Source organism: Phaethon aethereus, assembly GCF_964289735.1.
Source record: "Phaethon aethereus genome assembly, chromosome: 7".
NCBI lineage: Eukaryota > Metazoa > Chordata > Aves > Phaethontiformes > Phaethontidae > Phaethon > Phaethon aethereus.
This window is the reverse complement of record NC_138583.1, coordinates 25,871,952-25,895,558: the sequence shown is the minus strand read 5'-3', so window position 1 is coordinate 25,895,558 and position 23,607 is coordinate 25,871,952. Positions and strand designations below refer to the sequence as shown.

The following is a 23,607-nucleotide window of genomic DNA, read 5'->3' as shown; positions in this document are numbered from 1 at the left end:
TCTTTCTGTTCGGTGTTTTTTGTTTGGTTTGGTTGAGTTCTTTGTAAGAGATCTTGTTGGGATCATGAAACACTTCCCAAGGGAGCCAAACTGTGACTTGTGCATGTTTACTACGGTCAGATGCTGGGCTTATCTTCAGTATGGAAATGTGGTCCTTTTTAACAACCTAGAGTCTTGTTCTGTATCTTGGAATCTCCTTTCCCTGTGGGCCATATCCTTTTATTGAAGGGCTCATATGTATGGTAGATTTTGTACTGTGCTTGTTTATAACCAAGTTAGAGCCTAAATGTGGACAAGTCAGCTTTGCCAACATAATAAACTTGCAGTTTGTTTTCTTAATGAGGTTATAGCTACATATGAAACAAAGGCTACTGTGCTATACATGATGGTTGCTCAGTCCATGTGTTTAAATAATGATTGTTCTATAGCATGAGAAGGAAGGCTCATCTGTCTTGGCAAAACTTCATTTGCTGTAACTCTTTTACTACTATTTCTTCCTGCACAATGTAAAATAACATGCAGAGCGGAACTCTATCAACTTAGAAATGAAACAAAAGCACCCTTCCCTATGCAGCACCTAACATGTATGGCTGCATGGCTTGTTCATAAAGGAAGTACCTTGTTTACACAGGTAATTGCGATGTTGCCAGTTTATGCTCATTTTTGTTAAGGCTTAGGGACGCTTGCATTTAGAACAGATATAAGGCACAATACTGTCTTTCATTGAGACTGATGGCAGGTAAGCTGTATGTATGCTTGCGCTGTAAGGAGTTCAGTCTTGTTTGACTTAAGTCATCTCCCAAAAAGACAAAATTCAGTGTTTAGCACAATTCTAGTTAAGCCATTGAATTGATTCAGAAATTAATTTTGTGATGCGTAGATTCTCAGACTGGTTGCAGTCTGGGGGAATCTAACACTGTGGGTAGATCTTCAAAAAGACTATTTACATCTCAATCATCCTCATAGGTCTACAATAAATGAAATACAGCTCCTGAAAATTGGTGATTGTTAGGTGAAGACAAAAACTAAGAACACAAACGTCCACTGCATCGTGTGCTGATTAGGCATGGTTGTCTTGTCCTTTTCAAGCTTCCACACAGCCTTTACTCAGAAGCGGAGATGTCACTATTTATATTTTCATGTACTTTGCTAGCCTTTCTTTCTAGTTTCACATAATAAAACGTAGCCCATGATTGTGAGTAATACTGAAAAACTGATGATGTATTCCTTGTGTTAGCAGTAGGTATCATTTACAGTAAGGTTCCTTGCATGGTTTCTCATTGTACTGTGTGGTGGCTTTTAAACGGGTGAAAGAAAAGGTGCAGATGTGGTCACATCTGGTGTGCTCTGATATGTTGGCATCAGGGGTCTACAGAGATTTTAGGATTGTGTACAGCTTGACACAGAATGCAGCAGGGGCATGCGGCATCGCTAGGCAAAGGCCCGAAGAGAAGGGGAAGGAGTTTATAAGCTCTGAACAGGCTGGAGAGAAATGTGAGTTAAGAAAGGCTGTGGTAGCTTCAGTCAGCCATTACGGGTTTGGGTAGAATAATTTTTATAAATAAAATACAAGCAATCTCTGCCACTTTACATTTCAGTGGCCAAAAATACCTGTCTAAACCATTTTTCTTACAGCTGGTTGATAAACAGGGACAGCAAAGAGAGCTTTGTACACATACTTGTTCGCTGCATGGCCAGGGATCACTGGATGTTTGGGGGAGTGGGGAAGGAGGGTGAACCAGTCCATTCAAATCAGACTTGTGACTTTTCTGTTAATCCTGGTGATTCTCCTCATGTTTGGCACAGGGCTTCTTTGGAGTATGTAGGATTCGGGAGGCGGGGGGGCGGGATTGGTGCGGTTTTGTTGATTTGGTTTGGTTTTGTTTTTTTTTTTTCCTTCCTGCTCCCCAGCTTCTAGATCAGCTCTGTTGGGTTGGGGTTTTGGGGTTTTGTGGGTTTTTTTGTTTCTTTTGCTTTTTTTTTTTTTATTTTATTTTTGAGGGAAGAATATGGCTCCTTTTAGACCTGGTGAGTTCTTGTATGTCAGCTGAAAGAGGTGGTAGGGTGGGGATGCCTCCTTTCCTCTGTGGGGATGCCAAATGGCTGCACTGCTGACCATAGTTGATGTCATTAGCTTGCAATACAGACTTAAATATGATTCTTTTATGGGAGCTTTCAAATAGTATGGATTTTACAACATCATAATTTGAATTAAGACATCAGAGACTTATTTGTTACAAAAAAGTTTGTAACTTCATTTGGTATTTAGGCAAATGATGGACAGTCTTCAGCTGATGGACTGAACTAAATTAGAAATGGTACTAATTTATTTGAAATCTCTTCCATTCAACATCTGTAATGATATCTTTAACTCCCCTTCTTTTTAGGGAGTTGCAGGCTCAGTCTTCTGCAACTGCTGAAACTTGTATGTTCTGTACATAGTGGTAGCAGTTGTGCTTTCTGTGGCACATCCTCTGTTCTGCTTTTTTTATTGTTGATCTGCATCCTCTTACCTTTTTAGGAAAAGAACTGGGCAGGATGGGACGATTTGGGTTTGTGCTTGTATACTGGTGAGTTACAGAAATAAAAGGTGTGTAATTGATGATGTAGCTGGGAGCAAGACAGTCACAAACTACATACTACAACAGTGGGTAGCTGTGGCTGGCCTTTTTTCCCAATGAATACATCTCTACCAATACCCCCTTTTGGATCAGTGGAATAATTAATCAGTGTACTTGATTTTTTTACCCTGCAAGAGTGACATGTAGGTACCTGGTCTGACAAGTTCAAAACGAATAAAAATCTTCAGGACTTTTTTTCTGTGTTTCGTTTGGCTTAAAGAATTACCTGTAACTTAGGAGACCAGTGGTTGTGCTTAAGGAGAATTGAGTTCTGGACTGCAGGATGAGAATTGGAGGCCAAGATTAGTTTATTGGCAGAGCTGTTCAAGGGAAAAAAAAATCTGTGCTTGCTCTCCCACCCATTTCGATGATGCTGGTTTTTGCTTTTACAAGCAATCAGATTCAATTACATGCATTCTTCAAAGGATAGAGAACCATCTGCTGAAGTATTCTGAAAAGATTAATTTATTTGTAGCAGTAGTTCTACTTGCAAGTACTGAGCAAATGCATGGATTTTTTGCCAGTCAAAATACAAGACAGTTTTTGATAGAGAAATGGACTTAAATGTCTTCATTTGAAAGGGATAATAAAATATAGACAAAGTAGGGAGCTAAAATCTTCCCAGACATTTTTTCCCAAATCCAAAGGGTTATGTGCAATAATGTAAAGCTTTTAGAAATGGGAATTTTTTTATTCCATCATATAATGCAGAATACACAATTGTTTCAGTATGGTATGATCAGAGAGGATAACTACTTACGTAAGGAGCTGCTACCAGGTTATTAATGCAGGTGCCTGTGTGCAGAAATGCATGGGTATATCGGGCATGAAAGACAAAAAAGACAAAGTTAGCAGCTCTAGCTGCCTCCTCATAGTGAGAGGAAGTAGATCAGGTTCTGTGGGACCAAACCTGGTGAGTTCTCACTTGGATAATCTGCAAATGTGATAATTCTCAATTCCTTGTGGACTTTGTCCTTCACAGGGAAGATTCAAGATAATATGGTTTGCAAGGTGGTTGGATTTTTTTGAGGAGTGGTGGTGTTTGGTTTGGTTTGGGTTTTGGGGGGGTTGGTGGTTTTGGGTTTGGTTTTTTTTGTTTGTTTGGTTGGGTTTTTTTTGAAGCTTGTGGTAGAGAAGACCCATCAATTGACTCAAATGGAACTTTAAGTGTACTTGACTTATCTCTTTTTAGTTATGGTTCTTAATTTTTCAGTGTGGCTTGTTAAATAAACTGGCAGAGCTGTCATTACAGAAGAAATCCGTGGCTCCGTATAGAATGTTTGTACCAAATGTAGTTGGAGCTCAAGCCTAGTTTAAGATTCATTTTTTTAAAAAAAGATGCAGATAGATAAGGTCAGAAGAAAGCACCAGTAATAAGAGGGGAAATTGGAAAAAGAATCCTTGAAGAGGATTCAGTTGAGTATATTAATTTGGAAAAGAAAACACCATTGTCTAAAGCTACATAAAGGAATTCATATATTTGGGGGGGATGACACGACTAATCTCATTAGTTGGTGAGAGCAGAACAAGAAGGATAATACTCCTAAGCACACTAATTATTTTGTAGATATATTTAAGCTACAAAAATAGAAAGAGAAAATGACTTCTAGGAGCATGTTCTGGAGTTTCATGCTGTTGATGACAGAAGGTTTAGTCTCATCTTCGAAGTACCATAAAATACCTGGGCTTCAGTGTAAGGACCCCTAACAATTCTTTCAATTGTGAAGAAGTGTGGTAGAGTACAGCATGTGAAGGAATAATTTTAAAATTCAAAGTCACTCTGATATTATTTGGATATTTTTAAAAGCTTGTAAGTAATTGGCTTTACACAAACATCTAAAAGTTAATATCATGCCATTACTTGATTATGATTAGTCACAATAACAGCCTCTGAACCTGGTGTCCTTTCACTGTGGAGGAACACAAACAATAAGTAGTAAGCTATGGTAAGTGTCTGAATAATTCCAAGGAGACGCTATCACTATTATTTAAAACGTTAACTCAGAATAATTGAAGATGGCAAAGGAAATATCTGAAAATTAGTTGAAGTTACAGAACTCTTAGGATTTTTCATGGCTTTAGAATGTGTTTAAACTGTGTACAAAGTGTGCTGGAAGATGCTCTAAAACATTTTTAATGGATTTCAGCACTTTAAAAAACTCAAGCATTTAGACTGTCAATTTTGTATTGGGTATTTTTAAAATAATTTGATACGGAGGCTAAAAACCTGAAGAGGCTGTTTGTGATAATCTCCAGCTGTGTTTAGTAGTAATGCAGGGTTACAGTTCTGCTTGTGCATAAATGTGAAGAATGTAAGCATGTTGTATTTCCATTTTGTTTTTTCTCTCCCCCTACTGTAGGCAATAAATGATATTCAGTAGCTATGGATCAGTCAAGTTAAATTTGTTTTGAATTTGATAAATCTGACATCAGTCATCTTAATAAGGAAATAATACTGTTTCTTACTACAAAAGTATGTATGTTCAGTAAGTGAGGGATGTCTTAAAACTAATTAAACTATCTGAATTTTTAGTTGATGCCAAGCTGGGAACAGTTCTAGGTGCTTTAAAGGGCACGCTCAGAATTGAAAATTATCTTGATACATTTGAGAAACAGGACAGACAAGCTTGTTTTGTCAAGTCACAGATGTCTGAAAAATGATAGCATTGTAAAAGTAGTAAACTATTTTTGGTGCTATATCAAGAGAGGCATTTGTCTTAATACCTCGAGAGGAAATTTCTTCTTTTATCTAAATAGTGGTGAAGCCTCAGATGGGTGTGGCACTTTGAGAGACGTTAACAAACTGAATAGCATTAAAATGAAAGGACAAGAATGACTTGGTCTTGAAGGTAGAAGGAAAGAAGACAATCACTGGTGCCTTTAAGGCTTGTCTACAGGAAATAGATTATTTTCCTTTGCACCTTCTAAGAGTTAAAAAGACTGTACAATCTTAAGAAGAATGAAGTGTTGGAGAAGACAATCTAGGGATGCTGAAACATTCCTTTCTTACTCACTGTTCCTGATCTTGCCTTGGGGTGGGAGGCTGGACTATATCTCTAGGGTCCATGGGTTGGCCGGTCAGCCATGGGTGGTCTATGGGAAGCCTTCCTCCCTTTTTTCCATGAAGATGAATAGGAATTATCTCACACTACTCTAGTTTGTGGGCACTTCCCATTCCATCTACATGCAGCCTGTGCCTTAAACATGAAGCTGCTGTTTCCACATCTGTACAAAAGCAGCCTGCATCATACCTTTCCCTTCATGTTAGCAGTTTAGCATTTAGAATTGCTGTATCAACATTTCCTACAAGGAGGGTCTCGATGAGGATCCAGCACTAGTTCTGACAAGGCTGGGCTGTCCAGGATTAGGTGGTCTCTCAAGGTCATGCATTGACCTTGCATTTTGAAAACTTGAGCTCTCAATTTCTAAGGCTCTTTGACTTAATTATATAGGTATGCTCTATATCTTCATGTACAAAAAGAGCTTTTTCACTGATGGTATTCCAGGGGTGCTCTGGGGCATGGTTCCCACCTAAAGAGAAGCACAAAGAGAATAGAATGAATGCTGTGTTATAAATAATATGTAAAAGTAAGTGGTTGCATTTTTCCAGGGTATTTGTAACCAACGACAATGCTGTCTAAATATTAATAGTTTTTTCTTCTTCCTACTACCTGCATGTTGGTAGAGAAAACTTTGATGTGATTTGGGATTGTAGAGTGCGAGGATAAAACTGAAGATAGTGGATCCAAATAACAGTTATTGGGAAGAAATGGTAGAAAATGTAAAAAAAAAAAAACCAAACCACCAAACGAAAAAACCAACAACCACCTCCCACCCCCCCAAAAAACCAAAACCAAACCAACCAACTACACACCCCCAAAACAAACAAAAAAACCCCACTTTTGGAAGTTGAGTCCAAATAGCAATCACAATCAAATATTTAGAGTGGAAACTTGAAATTTCCTTTTAGGGGTGAACCAGCTGCAAAGGCTGCTGGAATAATTGTGACTCAATGATAAGAAAATAATAAAATAAGTAATTTTCTAAATATTTATTTGTATTGGGTAGTTTTAAAATAATTTGATATGGAGACTAAAAAAAAAAGCAATAAACAGAAATCTCTCCAGTATATTTAGTCTCCTGTAGTCAGTGCTGTACTGCAGATGCCAGAAAAGAGCTGAAGATTTTTTTTTTCTATACACAAGGTTAAATCTGACTCTTTCATATAACTGTGTTTCTTTACGTTTTGATGTCTTATCATGGACACTGATAAAAGCCATACATGTATGAGAGACATGCTCCTTAGTTTGAGGGGTAAGAACTAAGCACTGCCATTGCCTTGCTAGTTCCCTCTTTTCCTGAATGCAGATCAAATGATCCTTTATTCAGCCATTCACCTGTGTAAGCCACTTAGGAGGTTTTTTTCTGGCTGATCCCTTTTTCTTCATTCCTTCTCTATGTAGAAAATGTTCAGCTGTAGTTAGCTGAGGTAGATTGAATTGTACACTTTATACATTACCTTTATATAAATAAAGTACACTTGTTTATGGTGAGGCATGCTGCCGCTGAACTGGGTTTTCACTGAGTTGCTAGGCTAGTACTTAATATGTGTTGTCTTAGTTGCAAAAAGTACTAGAAAGATTTGAAATGCATTGTGTTGGGCAAGGGTTATTTTTATTTTAGGCTTCTTCCAGATCTACAGTCTGTCACAGGGCAGGGTATCAGATCAGGTTGAAGGGGTAATGTTTCCTTCAATCCTGAATTCTCTGTTTGTCCTTTGAATTAAAAGAAAGGTTTTTTTGCAACGGCTTGTGGGACTTTAGCCAGAGGATGCTAATTAATTCTAATGGATCTTATCTAGCCAAATCTCTGTGCATCAGTTTGCAGAGATTCCTTTTAACGTAAAACTTAAAGCAATTTGTCTGTAAATGCTTAGATGTGCCAGTGATTGTTCCAACACTTCTGTATGCCTAGATTACTTCTGTTATTAGTTAACTTACACAAATTTCTGTTTTTTACACAAACTGATAAGATGAGTTTACAATTATCCTGATAATGCCTAGAAGATAACGGAGCTTGACTCAGAATGGATGTCAATAACTAGGACAGATCCTGCATTAAACTTTGTCAGATGCCGAAACGCCGTTTCAAAAAGAGAATGCAAGTATGTTCTATGAAGTCTCACCTGAAGAGTAACTCTTATAAAATAACAGGCTTATTCCCCACAGGTATTTTTATTGTGAAATCCTGTACAGATACTTCATGTATTTAAAGTATCGTAAAAGTACAACTGCATTTTCAGTGTGTTTGTAAAATGCCAGTGAACTGTGGGAGCGCTACTGGTTACTGGCACAGGACTACCTGGCACAGAGGTGAACGCTTTTATTATAGTTAACCCCTGAGTTCAAATTTGTGTTCTTTAAGACTATCTCAAAATCGCTAATCTTTCCTACGAGACCCAGCAGGTCTGAGGGCAAGCCTGGAATCTGTCTGGTATGGAAAAAAGCGTCAGGAACTTTGTGAGGTCTTTACTTCTGGGTACTCTTACCTTCGCAGCAAATGTTTTGTTTTACTTGCCTGTCACTTCTGTCATCGCATGCTCCTCATCCTTTGATTTAGCATAAAATACTGCTTTGTTTCTACACCCTGTCTGAGATAGTATCCCCCTTTACTTTTCACAGAGAACTTTTGGAAGCTGTTAATTTACAAATCTGAAGGTGAGAGCCCATGTTGTTCAGGCCAGAGTCCACAGCATTTCATATTATTACTCTGCACGTAGTTCATGTGACTGCTGTGTTCATTAATTTACTGTGGGCTGGTTACATAACCTTGCTTCATTAAACCTCTTGAAGTTGAGATGGTACAAGCTTAAGAACGACAACTTCTTTTCATTTATTGTGAATTATAAATGAATTTCCAGTTCTTTCCTTCCCTTCTAGTCCCATGAGGATATGAACCTGAAATCAACTTGTACAGTAGAGGCCGAAAAAAACAGATGTAGCCTAGATATTATGGTAACTGATACTTTGTAAAGGTTAACAAAACAAAACACTCCCTAAACACAAAGAGTGGTTGTGTATGCATTCCTGCAGTAGGTAAATACAGGTAACTTTAATATTGCTTAAAAGTGGAGGGAGAGGGCCAGGAAAAGAGATTGTTCTTCTACGCAGGAGCGAGGCATTAAAGTGAAAGAAATAAGAAAAGTGGTGTCTGTTGGGAGGGCGAAATCCAAGCATTTATGTTTCATATTTTTGTAACCATTGTCTTCTAGTTTCTTGAGTTGTATTTAAAATGAGTAGTTTATCATAGAATCATAGAATCTTTGGGTTGAAAGGGACCTTTTAAGGTCATCTAGTCCAACCACCCTGCAATGAGCAGGGACATTATCCTGGCATTTTACACAATTTAATTATCCTAGTTAAAGCACTTGTGTTGAAATAGTCTTGTGATAACTCAGTTGCTTCCAGGTGTAAGAGCTAGAATGAATTTTAATTCATTGCAGGTGTTCTAAGCAGCTAACAAGTTTTTTTCATTTAAAAGTAGCTACTACTGAGTGTCACAAAAGGACTTGGTTTTTGCTAATGCATGGTTATTTATTGTTCAGTTTGCATGATCGCTGTGTAAATTAAGGAGAACTCTGTGTTTTGCCTTCAGCAGTTATTTCTTTGTACTAAAAGTAATAGCCAAAGAACCTTGCAGCCAAATGTTGTAAAATATCTAAATCTTCTTCTTTATAGTGGTGTCTTATTTCCCATAAGGCTATCAAATCTTACAGGCTTCTGCTGCATTTACAACAAGAAAACAGGACAAAGTCCAATGTCCTGGAGCAGTCAAAAATCAAGTTGTGATTTCAATAGATCCAACTCTGTGCTGAGTACTTAACAAAATTTTGAACTTAGTAAAATATTTAATGCCTAAGGAACTTTATTCGTTTTGGAGTCAGGAAGATCTTACAAATATTAAATATCTTTGCAGGAACACTTAGTGAGTCTGGATGAGCCAGCCTCAGAAGCTGGACAAGAAGCTCTGCTTAGACAAGAGCAAGCAAAAATCATTCGTTTTGAAAGGCAAGCGGAAGAGTTCCTCAATGCAGTCTTTTACAGAAAAGGTTGGTTTTAATGGGGGTGGGGAGGAGGGAAATGGTATCTGTCACTGGTCTTTTTGCATGCGATGCAGGTATCAAAGATCTGATGTTCAAGTTGTCATTCTCTGTTCAGTATTTTTCATTTGTATATATTTATCAAGAATAAATTGACTCTCAAATAATGTAGTAACACAACAATGTGGGCTTGGGACAGAGGAAGAGAGTATAACATAATTAACTCTAAAACAAATCTTTCCATGAGAACACTGGTGTTTTGCACTTTTGGAGGAATGACTCAGTTCTTACCCAGCAGAACTGCTCCCCTGAAACCAATGTTTAGGTGAGTGGGCTGTTTGGAAGGAGGGGCAAGTGGCAGTGGTGTTTTTTTGTGGGTTTGTTTGTTTGTTTGTTGGTTTTAATTTTAGTGGGATCTGTACTAATGCAGTTTTTCTTAAAGGTCAGCAGTCTTCTCACTGTGGTCTGTAGTGATTACCCACCCCCAGCAATCCACAGTGTAAAATATGGTTGGAATAGTGCTAAGGGGGATATATGGAGAATTCAAAACATGATCAGCAAAAGAATTGGAAAATCAGTACTGTAGAATATGCTGAGAACAATAACAGTAGCTCAATCCTAGAAAATCCTCTAAATCTCTTCTGGAGAGTTATGTCAGTTTAAACTGTGGTCTTAGGAAGGCACAAAACTCATTTCACTTTTCTACCAATCTGAGGAATGGGAATCTAGAGGTTGCTTCCAAATGCATCCTGAATGAAAGTAAATTGTACTTATCAGTCTAACCCATGTGTGAGAAAATCTGCCAAATCAGTAATTCCAACCTGTCTGCTGGGGGACAATGTGAGGCTTCAGTTTAACAAATTAGAAATTGCTGTAGCCAGTCCTCAGCCCTTCCTCCCAGTGACCAAAATATTTAAAGGTGTTTTAAGTAGATAACAGTATCTTAGCCTTTCTTTTATGATTCGAATGAATAAATACAAACTATACATTATGATGTACTGCATAAAGTATAGAAGCATGTAGGATGGTAGGAAGGATAGTTATTGCAGTACTACTGATAGTTCAGATAATGCTTTTATTCCAAGTCTTCCCTTTCAGTGTTGATTTTTTTTTTTTTCTTTTAAGGTTTTCTTTTGCTTTTAGATATAGGCCATCTCATTAAATCCAGAAAGGATTTAAGAAAACAAATCTAGAGAAAATATTTTTTTTTTTCCATATTACTTTTCTGGTGAAAGGAAAAAAAAATGCCTTTCCATCACTTCCAAATTGTTTATTAAAGAATTAATCCCTTTAACATTGAGCTTAAATTTTTATGTATTACCTGTATGCCTGTCTTATTAGAAATGCATACTTCCATAGTTGTCAGAAAACTATTGGCAGATATTGCAGTCTGCTAATGAGGTGTTTAACACTCTGTCAACCGTCAGATATACAGAGTGAAGATAACAAAATTAATTCAGGTCTCTGAGAATTTTTTTAGTATACTCTTGCTTTCCTTCCTCTGGCAGAGCTGGGCTTGGTACAAGGGAGGGCAAGAAGCCTGGCAGGAAGTCAGTTCTGAATCCTTAAGGCATCGTTGTCAACTTGGCTGTATTTAGATTGCTTGAAAGGTTATTCTAACTTATGCCACTGCCATAAGATCCCCAGGCGGTGTTATACCAAAGTGGACACAAAGAATGGCAGAACTCTGACACTCCTATGTTGCTCAGAGATGCTTGGCTCTCCTGGTTTCATGCCCACAATTAGTTCTTTTTTTCTTTCCATCCACACTGCCGGTAACATTTGAGGCTGGTATTTTGTAGCCCAGGCAGATCAGACAAAATGCAGATGTTCTGCGAACAGATGCCTTTTGCATGTCAGGGACATGCACACATGCACTTAACGTGCATAGGTAGTTAGCGGGATCAGCAAACTTTTTGAACAGGTTTAATGCCAATTAATCTTACATACTTTCTCTCTGCTTTGTGCCCATGGCGCACTCAACTCAGTAAAGCTTCTTTCGACTATTTATGCTCTCCAGTGAAAGCAGAGTGGCAGTAACTAGTATCTAGTTGTCCGTCACCTTTACCTTGTGGCAGCATAGAACGTTCTTTTGATGGTTTAATGAAATCATACCTTTTTTTTTATTTTGACACTGGCCTTCTAAGATTTCAGTATAGATAAAATACACAAAATGGCTATTAATGTTTTAAAGCTCAGAGGTACTGCTTTAGGCTATTTATAGCTGACAAATATTTCCTGTATTTTTCATCTCTGAGAATCTCTGTTTTATTTCATTTTGATTTATTTTTTTCAAAAAACCTAGACACTTGGAGTCAAAATAAACATCTGGTTGACTTCAAGTGCTGCTTCAGAGGCACCAGCAAATATTTTGTACTCCCTTTTGAACAGCTTTAATCCTTAGTATTCAGGCTTTACGTTAAGCAAGAAGCCTTTAATGTGCTAGGTGACTACCCTTCTGGTTGAAAATTGAGTTTTGTGTCCTGAATTAGAGAGTTTATCTTGAGCAGCACTAGAAAGCTCTCAGTAGTCACTCGTGCTGATTCTTTGAAGTTGCAGATTACGAAGATGCATGGCAGTAGGCATATATAGTGTTTTCTCCCTGAATTTGCTCTAAGCATTACTGAATTGTACATATGAACATGGGTGCACAGTAAAGGCATGATTCTTCTTCAGGATTCATAGGTGACATAGACCTCTGCATTCCTGCCAGCCCCACTTGTATACACCCCAAGCACATGCCAAATAGTTGGCATCAGTGTGATCATGACATCAGTTTGTGTCCCTCTGGGCTTTCCCAGAGCCTTTCACGTGTCCTTCAGGTTATAGTAGAGAGCTTAGAAAATGGAAGAAATGTCACAATGGCAGGAAAAGGCTTCCAAGCTTCTCCAGGCTTGTGTCCTTGTGGACCATTTGGGAAGAAAGAATATAAATGTACCTAAATTTAAGTTTGACTCATCTCTTGGCGATTTCTTAAAACTCTAGTGTCTCATCCTTAGCAACAATAAAACATCCTGTAGATTTTACAAGAAAATTATTAAGTATTTACATAAACATCTCAGAAGTTTACAGCTACTGTATTCCTATACAAATACACATGTTGATGGTATACGGTCATATATTTAGAAAGCTGTACTTAACAGGAAGGAATTTGGGCTTGATTAAATATTTAAAGCTCAATACGGTTTTTCATCAAGAAACACAGTAACTGCTTACTGCTGCTCTCTAGTTCGTGGGCAACTACATGCGCAAACCTTCATGTCAGTCATCCTTTACAGATACTCTAAAGCTGGTTTGTTGGATTGATGCATTTTTGTCAAAAATGGTGGTAAAAAGGCAAATCTGATGCTGAAATGTCCCACAGAAGATTTTTGCTAATGCTTCTAATAGTTGAATCTCAATAGATTACCTTTCAACCTGGGCAATTTTTTTTTAAAGAGAAAGTAAACACTTTACTATTGTTCTGTTTTGAGAGCTGCTTTTAAAGATTTGTTTGGTCATCTTCTGTACAATTTTCTCTGAATGTTTCTTCAGACATAGAAAATCAAAGCTTTTGAGCTATTTCTGGAGTTGTTGGGGGGGGGTTCTGTGTGGGGGTTTTTTGTGTGTCTGGGGGGGGGTGGGGTGTTTAGTGTTGTGTGGTTTGTGGGGGGTTTTTTTGTTCGGTGTTTTTTTTTTTTTTTTTCTTTTTAAACCTGATTTGGCCAGAGAACACAGGCAGTGTTTGAGGTGAAGTGGCAGGACTTAGCTTCTGTGATTTAGGAGTCACAGATTTGCTTTGACATCACAAATTACTATTGGTCTACAATAGTGATTTTTTTCCAGTATATTTTAGGGTTGTCCACATCCCCAAATACCTTTTTATTGATGCACTATTTCATATAAATAATTTGGAATGTCTACCTGTTCCATTTCACATTTCTTACTAATAGATTTAGCAGCTCTTCTAGAAATAGAATTACTTTTCATGTGACACATCTTGATTTTTTGCATATGTGACAGCTCTTTGGGTAATACCTGGTGCTGCATTGATTATGATGATAGAAATGTCAAAAGGAATAGATAGAATGGGATGGAAGAAACTGGAACATTTGATCTTTGTGTGAATTATTTTGAAGAGTCAGAACTATAGGGCTTTATTTCCCCAGTAAATTTGTAGGAGGCTGCTGCAACTCTATCCCCCCTTTTCCCCTTCTGTAGCTGCAGGTAAGTTACTCAATTCTTTCACTAACCTGTTCAATTTTTGTTTTGGAATGAGCTTCATTACTTGCTACTTTCCTTCATGAGTCTAGCTCTCCTTTCCATTTCCATGCCTCTTAAATGTGTGGTCAAATATACCTATATTTGAAAACAAAAGATGAGATTGCATATTTCTCTTAGGAAACTGTTATTTTGGGAAGGTTATATCAGAATCATCAATGGTTCTTGTTCAGGTATTCTAAGACTAAAGCACATTTTCTAGAGAAACTATTTTATCTTTGGCTTTAATTTTTTTTTCCCTAGATTTTTTTTAATAAACAATGACTTAATTTAAAAGCTGTTTGACTTAAAGTGCTTCCTTAAAAAAAATCTCTAATATTTACAGACAGTCCTAGGGTCTCTGACCCCAATATTCCCCTAGTGGCCCGTGAGATCATGCAGCGAATGATCCGACAGTTTGCTGCTGAATATACCTCAAAAAATAGCTCTACTCAGGACTCCAGCCAGCCCAATAGCACAAAGAACCAAAGCCTGCTGAAAGCATCTCTGGTCGCCTCCTCTCCCACGGCTGCAACTGCTCAGAACCCTGTGCTCAGCAAACTTCTCATGGCTGACCAAGACTCACCTCTGGACCTTACTGTCAGAAAGTCTCAGTCAGAACCTAGTGAACAAGGTAGGACTCTTATCAGTGTCTTGCATCCTACACCAATCCATTAATGGTATTCTTGTTGCAAAACCAGACAATTAGAAGTTCGCACTTTTACATAAAATGTAAAGTGGAAAAGCGGTAGATGTTTTTTACAATAAAATAATGACTAGCTAGACGTGACTGGGAGAGAAGAGACTCTTGAGTAGGCCCATAGACATGAGTGATTTTTCTGAAGAAGGGCAAAGGGGATGGACATGCTCCAAACTCTGGGGACAAGTGTGCTGTTCCCGCTGGGAGCTGCAAGGAACAGCCTACCAAAATAGACTGTACGCTTGCTGATAAGACGAGTTCGTGTGGTCGTGAAAACCATAAAGTTGTCTCCTTTCTGAAGATCAGTACACAATCTCACTGAAGGACTGATTTATTTTCTTTCTAGTCATAGTGTGAAAACAGTATCTTTAAAAGTCTGTGAGAAATTGCTTTGTGAATGCTGTGAAAATGATACCCATGAACTGTACAAAACTTCCAGGTTTATGCATTTGGAAGAAATGTCTCTTGTCTATCTTAAAAATAGACTTGTTCTGCAGAACACAGATTGAGTAACTTGTAACTGTTGCAGAGCTTGTTTTAATTTGAAAACCTTGCTTTCAATCAAAAATGTTTTTTAACAAGCAAATTCTGTGAGTGATTATAGTACACGAATTCTTTTTTCTGAAACTGTTGAATAGAGGTTATAAGTGTATCCTACTGATAGGATTAAAATTAGCCCCTTTACCCTTCTTGATAAATGTGTTAGTGTCTGAAATCAGACAAATCTCTCAAATACAAAGTAGTCTGTCCATCCTCAAATGGAAAAGGTGCCTTTAAAAAAAAAAAAAAAGCCTTTTGCTAGCTAGTATGCTAGCTAGTATAGAATTGTAGGTATCCCTTTATTCTTTGAATGTATGTTTATGAAGCCTTTTGTAAAAAGGTTCATTTTGTGTGTCCAACAATATGCAGCTTGGGCATCTGGACACTTACTGCACATACAGCACGTATTGAAAGTTGTCACCACAGTTCCGTTACAGAGCTGTAGTGAAAGGTTGTATGGGGTCTTTCTTGAAGTTAGGACCTGCACATTTAGCTGATAGGCATTTGTTTCTGGCTAATTTTATTATAAATGTATTTCACGAGTGTCTTTTGCATAGATGTTTATAAATGTTAAACTGTTCTCATTGTGAAGCTTTTTGCTGAAAGGGAGAGAATCAGTTTTGCTTCTCGTTTTTAATTAGAGGACCGTATGGTGAAGAAGAAAGCATGTACAGGAACTGTTCTTTAGCTACCATGTGATGAAGAGGCTGTATGATAATTTATAATGTTCACAACACTTGTTATGGAATTAGAACATGTACATATTAATTTATACAGTAATCTGCTGATGTAATTTTTTTTTTCCAATTTACATTTAATGTAATTGGGAAGACGTTTTGCCAAACTTGTTAACGAGAGATTTAAGAGGCTGCCATGAAAGACTGGTGGCGCTTTTTGTTCTAGCAGGTTGAGGGGAACCCAGCTAGTTCGTAAACTTCTCCATGGGGTGTGAGGCTGGTCCTGCTTGCTCTTGGAGATTTCCAGGTTGTAATGGCCCTTCTGATGGAGGAAGGGGTAGATGCAAGTGCCTTTGGCAGCAGCCTGTGCTGTTTAGCATAGCCTCTTGAAAAGGAGGTGCTACTTGATCCAGGCTCTGTATCTTGTGGCTGGATAAGTGGTGTTCAAAAGTAAGACTGAATTCTCTGCTTGCTTAAGTTTGGGTTATGGTGTGTTCCCAAATGCAGTGGGTGGAACAGCTTTCTGTAAGTTAATTCTAGATCACTGTTTATCATGGGTTTTTTTTCTCCATATGTCAAATGAGAACTTTGGCAATCTGAAAGCCATCTTACATTGTTCTTGTGTTGGGTGGCATTTACTTGAGTAGATGGAATGAGCGAGGAGCTCTGCAGTGTCTCTAGTTTACCTTGCCAACAGGTTTCATTTATCTTTGCCTTATAAATGCCTTGTTTCAAAGTTTCCGGGAATTTCAGATGCCTGTGCTGCTTCTATGACAATGTTGCCCTTATTAAAATGACCAGAATTTCAAGTTGTTTCAGTGCAGTGGGAGCGAGGCTTTTCTAGCAAAAAGTGCTCTCTCTTCTGTTGCCTAGAAATGCAGAGTTTACATAAGGGCTTGCAGAGGAGCATGGGTGAGTGTGAGGAGGTGCCATTAGTGAGAATGGAAGAAGCAGTCTAGCAGGAAAAACAATTTGGTATATGGAAGAAGAGAGGGAGTAGAATGGCACAATAGAGAGGAGAAAGGCAGCAGCTTTGCCAGTAGGAACCCTTCAGAGACATGGAAAAAAGGATGAAGCTAGCTGCCAGGTGAGGAGTCATCCCACATTTATGTGTGTGTGCTCATTTGAAAGTGAGTTTCCAATATGAAATTCTCAATCAATTTTCCTCAGAGATTTGTATCAAAACCAATTTCAAATACTGGCTTAAAGCCCCCCTTTAAAGGGTGGAATATGTCAGAAATTTGAAGATGGTCTCATTTTGGGACCACGGAGGGTTAGTTATGCAATAAGGCTGTGTTGTATCCTGAACTGTCATTTATAGGTCATCTTTTATTCTCTGGCTCTCGTAACAGATGCACTTTTAATTTTGCCAATTTTTGTTGTGTCTTCTGAGGACTATGTTGAAGTCACTTGTAAGCCAAATTGCAAACAAATCCGAGCCTTAGTTTGTTTAAAAATAAAATAAAATGGAAAATGCCTTGTGCTAAACATGACTTTAGCCCAAAAGACTTGTTTTGTCAAGGGACAACATGGCTGATTCTGTTTCTTCAAACACTGAAGTCATTCTTCTGTCCCTGCAGACGGTGTGCTTGATTTATCTACTAAGAAGAGTCCTTGTGCCGGCAGCACCTCTTTGAGTCATTCTCCAGGGTGCTCCAGTACTCCGGGAAATGGGTAAGAGAAAGCAACTTCCTTTTAAAACTGTTTTTTTTCTAAAAATGTGTGCTTACCTCCTGTTAATTTTAACGTACTTTTGGTGTTAACCCTTTGGAGTAATGAGTTTTTCAACTTGAACCTTCGGCAAATACCTTCACCCCACCTGCCAAATAAGAGTTGTTGCAAACTGAGACAGATTTAACTTGCAGTTAAGAACTCTAATATCTGTTATTTTGACCAATTTAATACTTAGCCAAAGATCTTTCCATTACCTGCTACTTGTGTTTAGTGATAAGCGATGTCGATGGAGACACAAGTTCAGTTAAATGTACCAAGAGTCGTAGAGGCTTTGCATTATAATTTAGACTTCATTTAACTTAGGGGAAAGTTAGCTAACAGGAAAGTTTATTTTAGGGGTAGCAATGATTTGTGAGATGAACCAACCTGAATTAGATTTGAATCACTGCATGTTCTTTGTTGATATCTCCTACCATAAACCACAACTTAACAAAAGAAAAGCGGCCGGGGGAGGCAGTCTGGTAGTTCATAAAAATTTGAATATGGCTATTTGGATTTGTGACTGTACTGTAGTACTGAACAAGTTTTTTTAAAAAAGATTATAAAATATGTGGTGTACTACTCTTGCCTTAATTAGTTCAAGGTGTGAAAGAATGTTATATCAAAAAATTTCTTTTAGGTTTCATATTTCTAATGGTCACTGCATACATTTAGAAACCCTTTACTCTTGCTTAGGATTGAGTTAATTGTACTGGAGAGGCTGACTGGGAGTAAAAGGGATTTTGGGTGTCGATGGGAGAATTTTATCTTGAAGCTGCTGTGAACAAGTGATTTTTGTAGTGAAGTACAGAAACAGTATACGGTTTAAACTGCTATTTAATTGCTGGATTTAGCTTTATGATAGCATTTGAAAAACTTGAAATTTTAAACTAACAACCCACCACCACCAATCCCATGTGCTGCTAACAACTGATTTAACTTTTGCATTTCTCTTCAGAAATACATTACTCTGAGATTTCTCCCGTCAAGATTACTTTTTCCATTTAATATTTCTATAAATAAAATACTTCAATCCTCATTTAAAAGTTAGTCTTAATAAATTTTCACAATTTTTTAGCATAAACTTTCCCCGCCAGCTCTTCTCATTCAATCCCGATCAGGTTATTTACAGCTTTATTTTCCTAGGAAGGCAGCAGGAGCCACTGAGGCTGTGTATTGTTTGTTCCCTTGTTTGTGTATGAAGTGAAGGCCAAAGTCCAACAGGCAGGGACGGCAGGGCCAGCATCTGGCATGGTCCTGATGGTCAAGAGAGGATGTGGCATACTGGCACCTGAGGTTACTTGTACAGGTGTGTGGTAAATGAGGGTGAGTGCAGTCTGTTGAGTGTCTATGAGATCAGGTGTGACCCTCCATCCTAGTTAGTTGCCGGTGTGACCTTTATTTAGGCATAGAAACACTGGTGCACATTCTGATGCTGATACGTGCTGTAGAGGGGCAGAGAATGCACGTTGCTTGAGAGAGTTCTCTGGAGTAGCAAACTTTCATTTCTCTGGGTTTTGTTCTTAATCCTTGTTGACTCTTGTTACCGGCTTCAAGTATGACCTGTTGCATCCTGGAGAGAAGCTAGCAGCATATGTTTCAAGTACTGTGTATGTTACATGCCAGGTCCTTTCAGTGGATCTTTTCTCTCTCTTTTTTTTTTTTTTTTAATCCCAATGTGATGTTAAAAAGAATAATGTAGCTTTTCAGTAGTACGTATCCTGCCCTTAAATAATGCTGACTTATCTAGAGGGCTTCACATCAGTATAGTGTCCCAGAGCATTAAAATAGAATCGCTTACTAGTCTCTTCATTAATCTGTATGTTGAACATGGAAAGGTTTGGGGCAGGATTTTGAAACTAGTGTGACTTAGTTACTACAGGGGGCTAAACAAGCAAAATATTAAAACACACATGTTCATCTGCAGTAGTAGTACTTTGTGTCATAGAACGAACATTTGTGATGAAAGGAATATGGTAAAAATACATACAACTTTTTCTGCTATTAACCCTTGATCTGGACTACAGTTGGAGCTAGGATCTTTTTTTTTTTTTCTTTTTTTCTCCTAGCCATGCTGGGTATCAAATGAGAATCAGGGACATGTATATATGCAATTAGTTGTTAAAGAGAGCAATTTGGTAAGTCTAGTGTAATGCAGTGTTTTCCTTTGTGATCTGCAGTATCCCAGCTTTCATACTAGGTTCTTAATGAAAGTCAAGCAAATACCTTTGAGGCCTCCTAAGTATCTTTTTTTTCTATCCTGAGCAGCAATTCTTCAATATGATGTAAGCGAATACCATCCAAGTTTTCCACCTATGTGTAGATACTGCAGGTGGCAGTCATATTTGCATGTTGAATATGTTGCACTTTGGCTTACTCTTTTATTACTGTACTTGTTTAGTGGTAACGTCACACCAGTAACACAGTTGTGTCTAGATCTATGGCGATTGATTACTACTTTGTAATTAAGGTGCTATTTTCAGACGCTTGCGCGAAGTCTTTTCTACTCCGAGAATTTGTGAACCCAACCAGAGACCAGCCAACAGGTTTATTTTCCTTTGCCCAGAAAGCTTCTCTTTTTTTGCGAACAAGTTTTAAAACTGACTGATGCTGAGACTTAAAAAAAAAAAAAAAAATAAAATTAAAAAAATAAATAAAAAAAAATAGAGAAAAATAAATAACACAAAAAGTGATGTTACCCAAGCAAGGCCTTCTAATAAAGGAGTGGCCCCCTCACCCATCCCTCCCTACCTGTGCAAGTCCTGCTCACATCAGTTTCCTTCCATCCAATTAGGCGACCTGGGAGACCCAGCCAGCACCATCCGGAGGGACTACAGAGTGGTGATGGGGTACCTCCAAGAAGCTTGCAGGATGGAACCAGGGAAGGTTATGGCCACTCCACATCTCTTAAAGTACCGCTGGCTCGATCACTCCAGATTAGTGAAGAACTGCTGAGCAGAAACCAGTTTTCTACGGCTGCCAGCCATGGGCCATCTGGACTACAGAATCATGGACAGCACTTAATATTATCCAGGGAGGCTTCTTGGGCAAAACCACACTACGAATTCAATTTCAGCCGCATGAAATTCAGGGGAAATGGTGCACTCAGCAACATCAGTGACCTTCCTTTTCTTACAGAAAACTCTGCCTTTCAAAAAATGGCACTTCAAACTAAACAGGATGGGAAAAAGGACGTGAGCCATTCGTCTCCTGTGGATTTAAAGATACCACAAGTTCGAGGCATGGACCTTTCATGGGAGTCCCGCACTGGTGACCAGTACAGCTATAGCTCTTTGGTAGTGGGTTCACAAACGGAGAGCGCGCTTAGCAAAAAGTTAAGGGCTATCCTTCCAAAACAAAACAGGAGAAGTTTGCTGGATGCTGGACCAGATTCCTGGGGCTCAGATGCTGAGCAGTCTACCTCTGGACAGCCATATCCCACCTCAGATCAAGAGGGAGATCCTGGCTCCAAGCAACCTAGGAAGAAAAGAGGGAGATACAGACAATACAACAGCGAGATACTAGAGGAAGCAATCTCTGTGGTTATGAGTGGGAAAATGAGCGTTTCCAAAGCTCAGAGTATTTATGGGATCCCCCACAGTACACTGGAGTATAAAGTTAAAGAGAGGCTGGGCACTTTGAAAAACCCTCCAAAGAAAAAAATGAAATTAATGAGGTCGGAGGGGCAGGATGTTTCAGTAAAGATTGAATTAGATCCCCAGGGAGAAGCAGCACAAAGTGCAAATGAATTGAAAGATGAGTAGGGATGTTGTAGAGTGCCAATTACTTTGCAAACTGGGTGAGCACTACTGCATAGTTCAACCACCACTGAGCACACCTGATTCTCCTATGTACTGCAATGCTCTTTCCTTTGCAGTTTAGCATAGACTTGTGTGGACACAGGTGAAAGGTGTGCTCTGAATGTCACATTTGTAAATTTTGTCTAGCCTGGTATGGCACAGTTTCCCTCCTTCACCTGCCCACTACCCCCTTTTTTCTTTTTTTCTTTTTTTGTTTTTTCTTTTTTTTCTTTTGCCTTTTCCATGTTTCTCTGTAATAGAGAGTTGAGTTACCTCACAAAGAATGCAGGTCTGTGGAAGTGGACATCTTGCCTGTAGAGCCTGCCTGAGCTTCTGGTGTTGGATTTTTCATGTCTGCCTTTACAGAAATAAGTCCACTTTATTAAACTGATACTCTCCTAAAACCAGGCATTTTTCAAATGAGAATCAGACTGTCATTCTTCAAAATGTTTCAGAAATCTTTTTTCCCTCCTCCTTTTCTTTGATCCACTTCATTGAAAGATTTAAGCTAAATCAAGTTATTTAGGAATGGTACTTCTCTTGAACTCGGAGATTTGTTTTATTAGATGGATAATCAATTGGGTCTAATTAGGCTCTCCACTATTTTCTTTCTAAATTAAACATACTTACTGTTCACTGTCTGCTTAGTGCTCACCCGGAGGGGAGGGGAGGGAAAACTTAAATACACTACCTTCAGAATATGTCAGTTAATTATTTGTAACACTACCTTCGCTGTAATTTTGTTTGATATTTTTGAAGGGTGATATTTAGACTCACCTGCTTGAGGATGTAGCCTTATCTCACGGAAGACAAGCTTCTCAGTCAGGAGCAGTCAGGGTACACTAGATGATGTATTAGGGTATGCCTCATAACAGAACTATGGTTCTTTGTGACCTTCATGCTTTTTACAGACTTGATTCTGAGTTTACTAAACTATGTGGTTCCAACAACTAGTTTAAATGACACTAATCTGGGGGAGGGGGATTTGTGTAACAAACTACTGTGATACTGCAAAAAAAAAAAAGCAGCCCACAAAACAGTGATCTCAAACATTACAACCTCAGTAGTCTGCCCAAATATCTACATTAGTGAAGGAGCTTGTTAATGTTCAGGGAAGAAGTAAAACACTGGTAGCCTGATCTAGTTCAGGCTCTGCATCATATCTATCTGTAATACTTAATACTTAATGTCAGGGTCGAACACTCAATGAATGGGTGTTTCCTTTTTAAATATTACAGTTGCCAGTAGCAGGAATTAATCCAAGTCCTGCTTTTTTTTGTTGTTGTTTTTATTTAATCTATTTTGATAGTGGTTTAGCACATGCTAGAATAAGCATTTGAACACCGTAAAAGCACTCCATGAACCACAAATCCAGTTTTTTTCAATATGATGATATTGTTATCATTATATGGAGATCCAGGATAAGTTTTGTACAGAAGTTTTATCTTTGATACTTTCTGCGGGAGTGGTCAGTAACTAAGTGGAGTTTACTGGACTTATCACAATATGACCAAATCGGAATTGCTGATTCTTCAGGTGGAAACAATTTGGTCTTAATCTGTGCAAAAGGTAGATAGAATTACCGTGGGTTTTTTTTTTTCCCCATTTGCACAACCAAAAGAAGCATTGGAGTTTTTGTGTGAGAGCATTAAGTGATGTCAGTGGTTGAAAGTGGTTTCTCAAAGTTCATGGGAGGGTGGCCTAGACAGCCCTGGGGATGCTGAATGACTTCTGGAACAGTTGATTCTGTTAGCCTCTCCCCCTCCCCAGCAACTTCATATTTTCAAAGGTTAGGCACACCATTGCTGTCATTTTAAATATGCACTGCTCATTCTTGAAATGGACTGGGCATTTGGCCCCAAGTATACTTTGTTTTTGTTTACCTAATATATTTTAGTACTCAAAATCCTGATTCCTCATAGCTCTCTAGCGGTCATCTTGGCATTTAAAGCAGTTTAAGCTCAGTAGCAGTATATAAACTCTGCAATACGTTCCAGTTTAGCTGGTGATTGCAATAAAGGCGCAGTTAAACGTGTGGTTTCATCTGCTGTAGGAGGTTATGGTAGAAAGTTTGCTGCAAGTTTAAAAAAAAAAAAAAAGTAACACAGTTTTACTGTTCAGAGAGGTTTAACCTTTTGCAGTTGTCTTTATTTAAGCAACATGAGTTGAGTTTTATTAAACTTGTCACTGTAGTGTATGTGGAGTGCTCATTTTACTA

General features: G+C 38.3%; 1 protein-coding gene across 1 annotated transcript in view; it reads left to right on the top strand.

Annotated features, from left to right (window-relative positions):
- Positions 1–22,126, top strand: part of LCOR (ligand dependent nuclear receptor corepressor) — a gene marked incomplete at its 5' end in the record, with an annotated part of 55,357 nt that extends 33,231 nt beyond the window's left edge. The window contains 4 exons of the mRNA XM_082002390.1: positions 9,597–9,729; positions 14,306–14,593; positions 17,457–17,550; positions 20,384–22,126. Coding sequence (XP_081858516.1) covers positions 9,597–9,729; positions 14,306–14,593; positions 17,457–17,550; positions 20,384–21,353 — 1,485 coding nt within the window. The 3' untranslated portion in view covers positions 21,354–22,126. The remainder of the gene's footprint in view (positions 1–9,596; positions 9,730–14,305; positions 14,594–17,456; positions 17,551–20,383) is intronic.
- Positions 22,127–23,607: the final 1,481 nt, after the last annotated feature.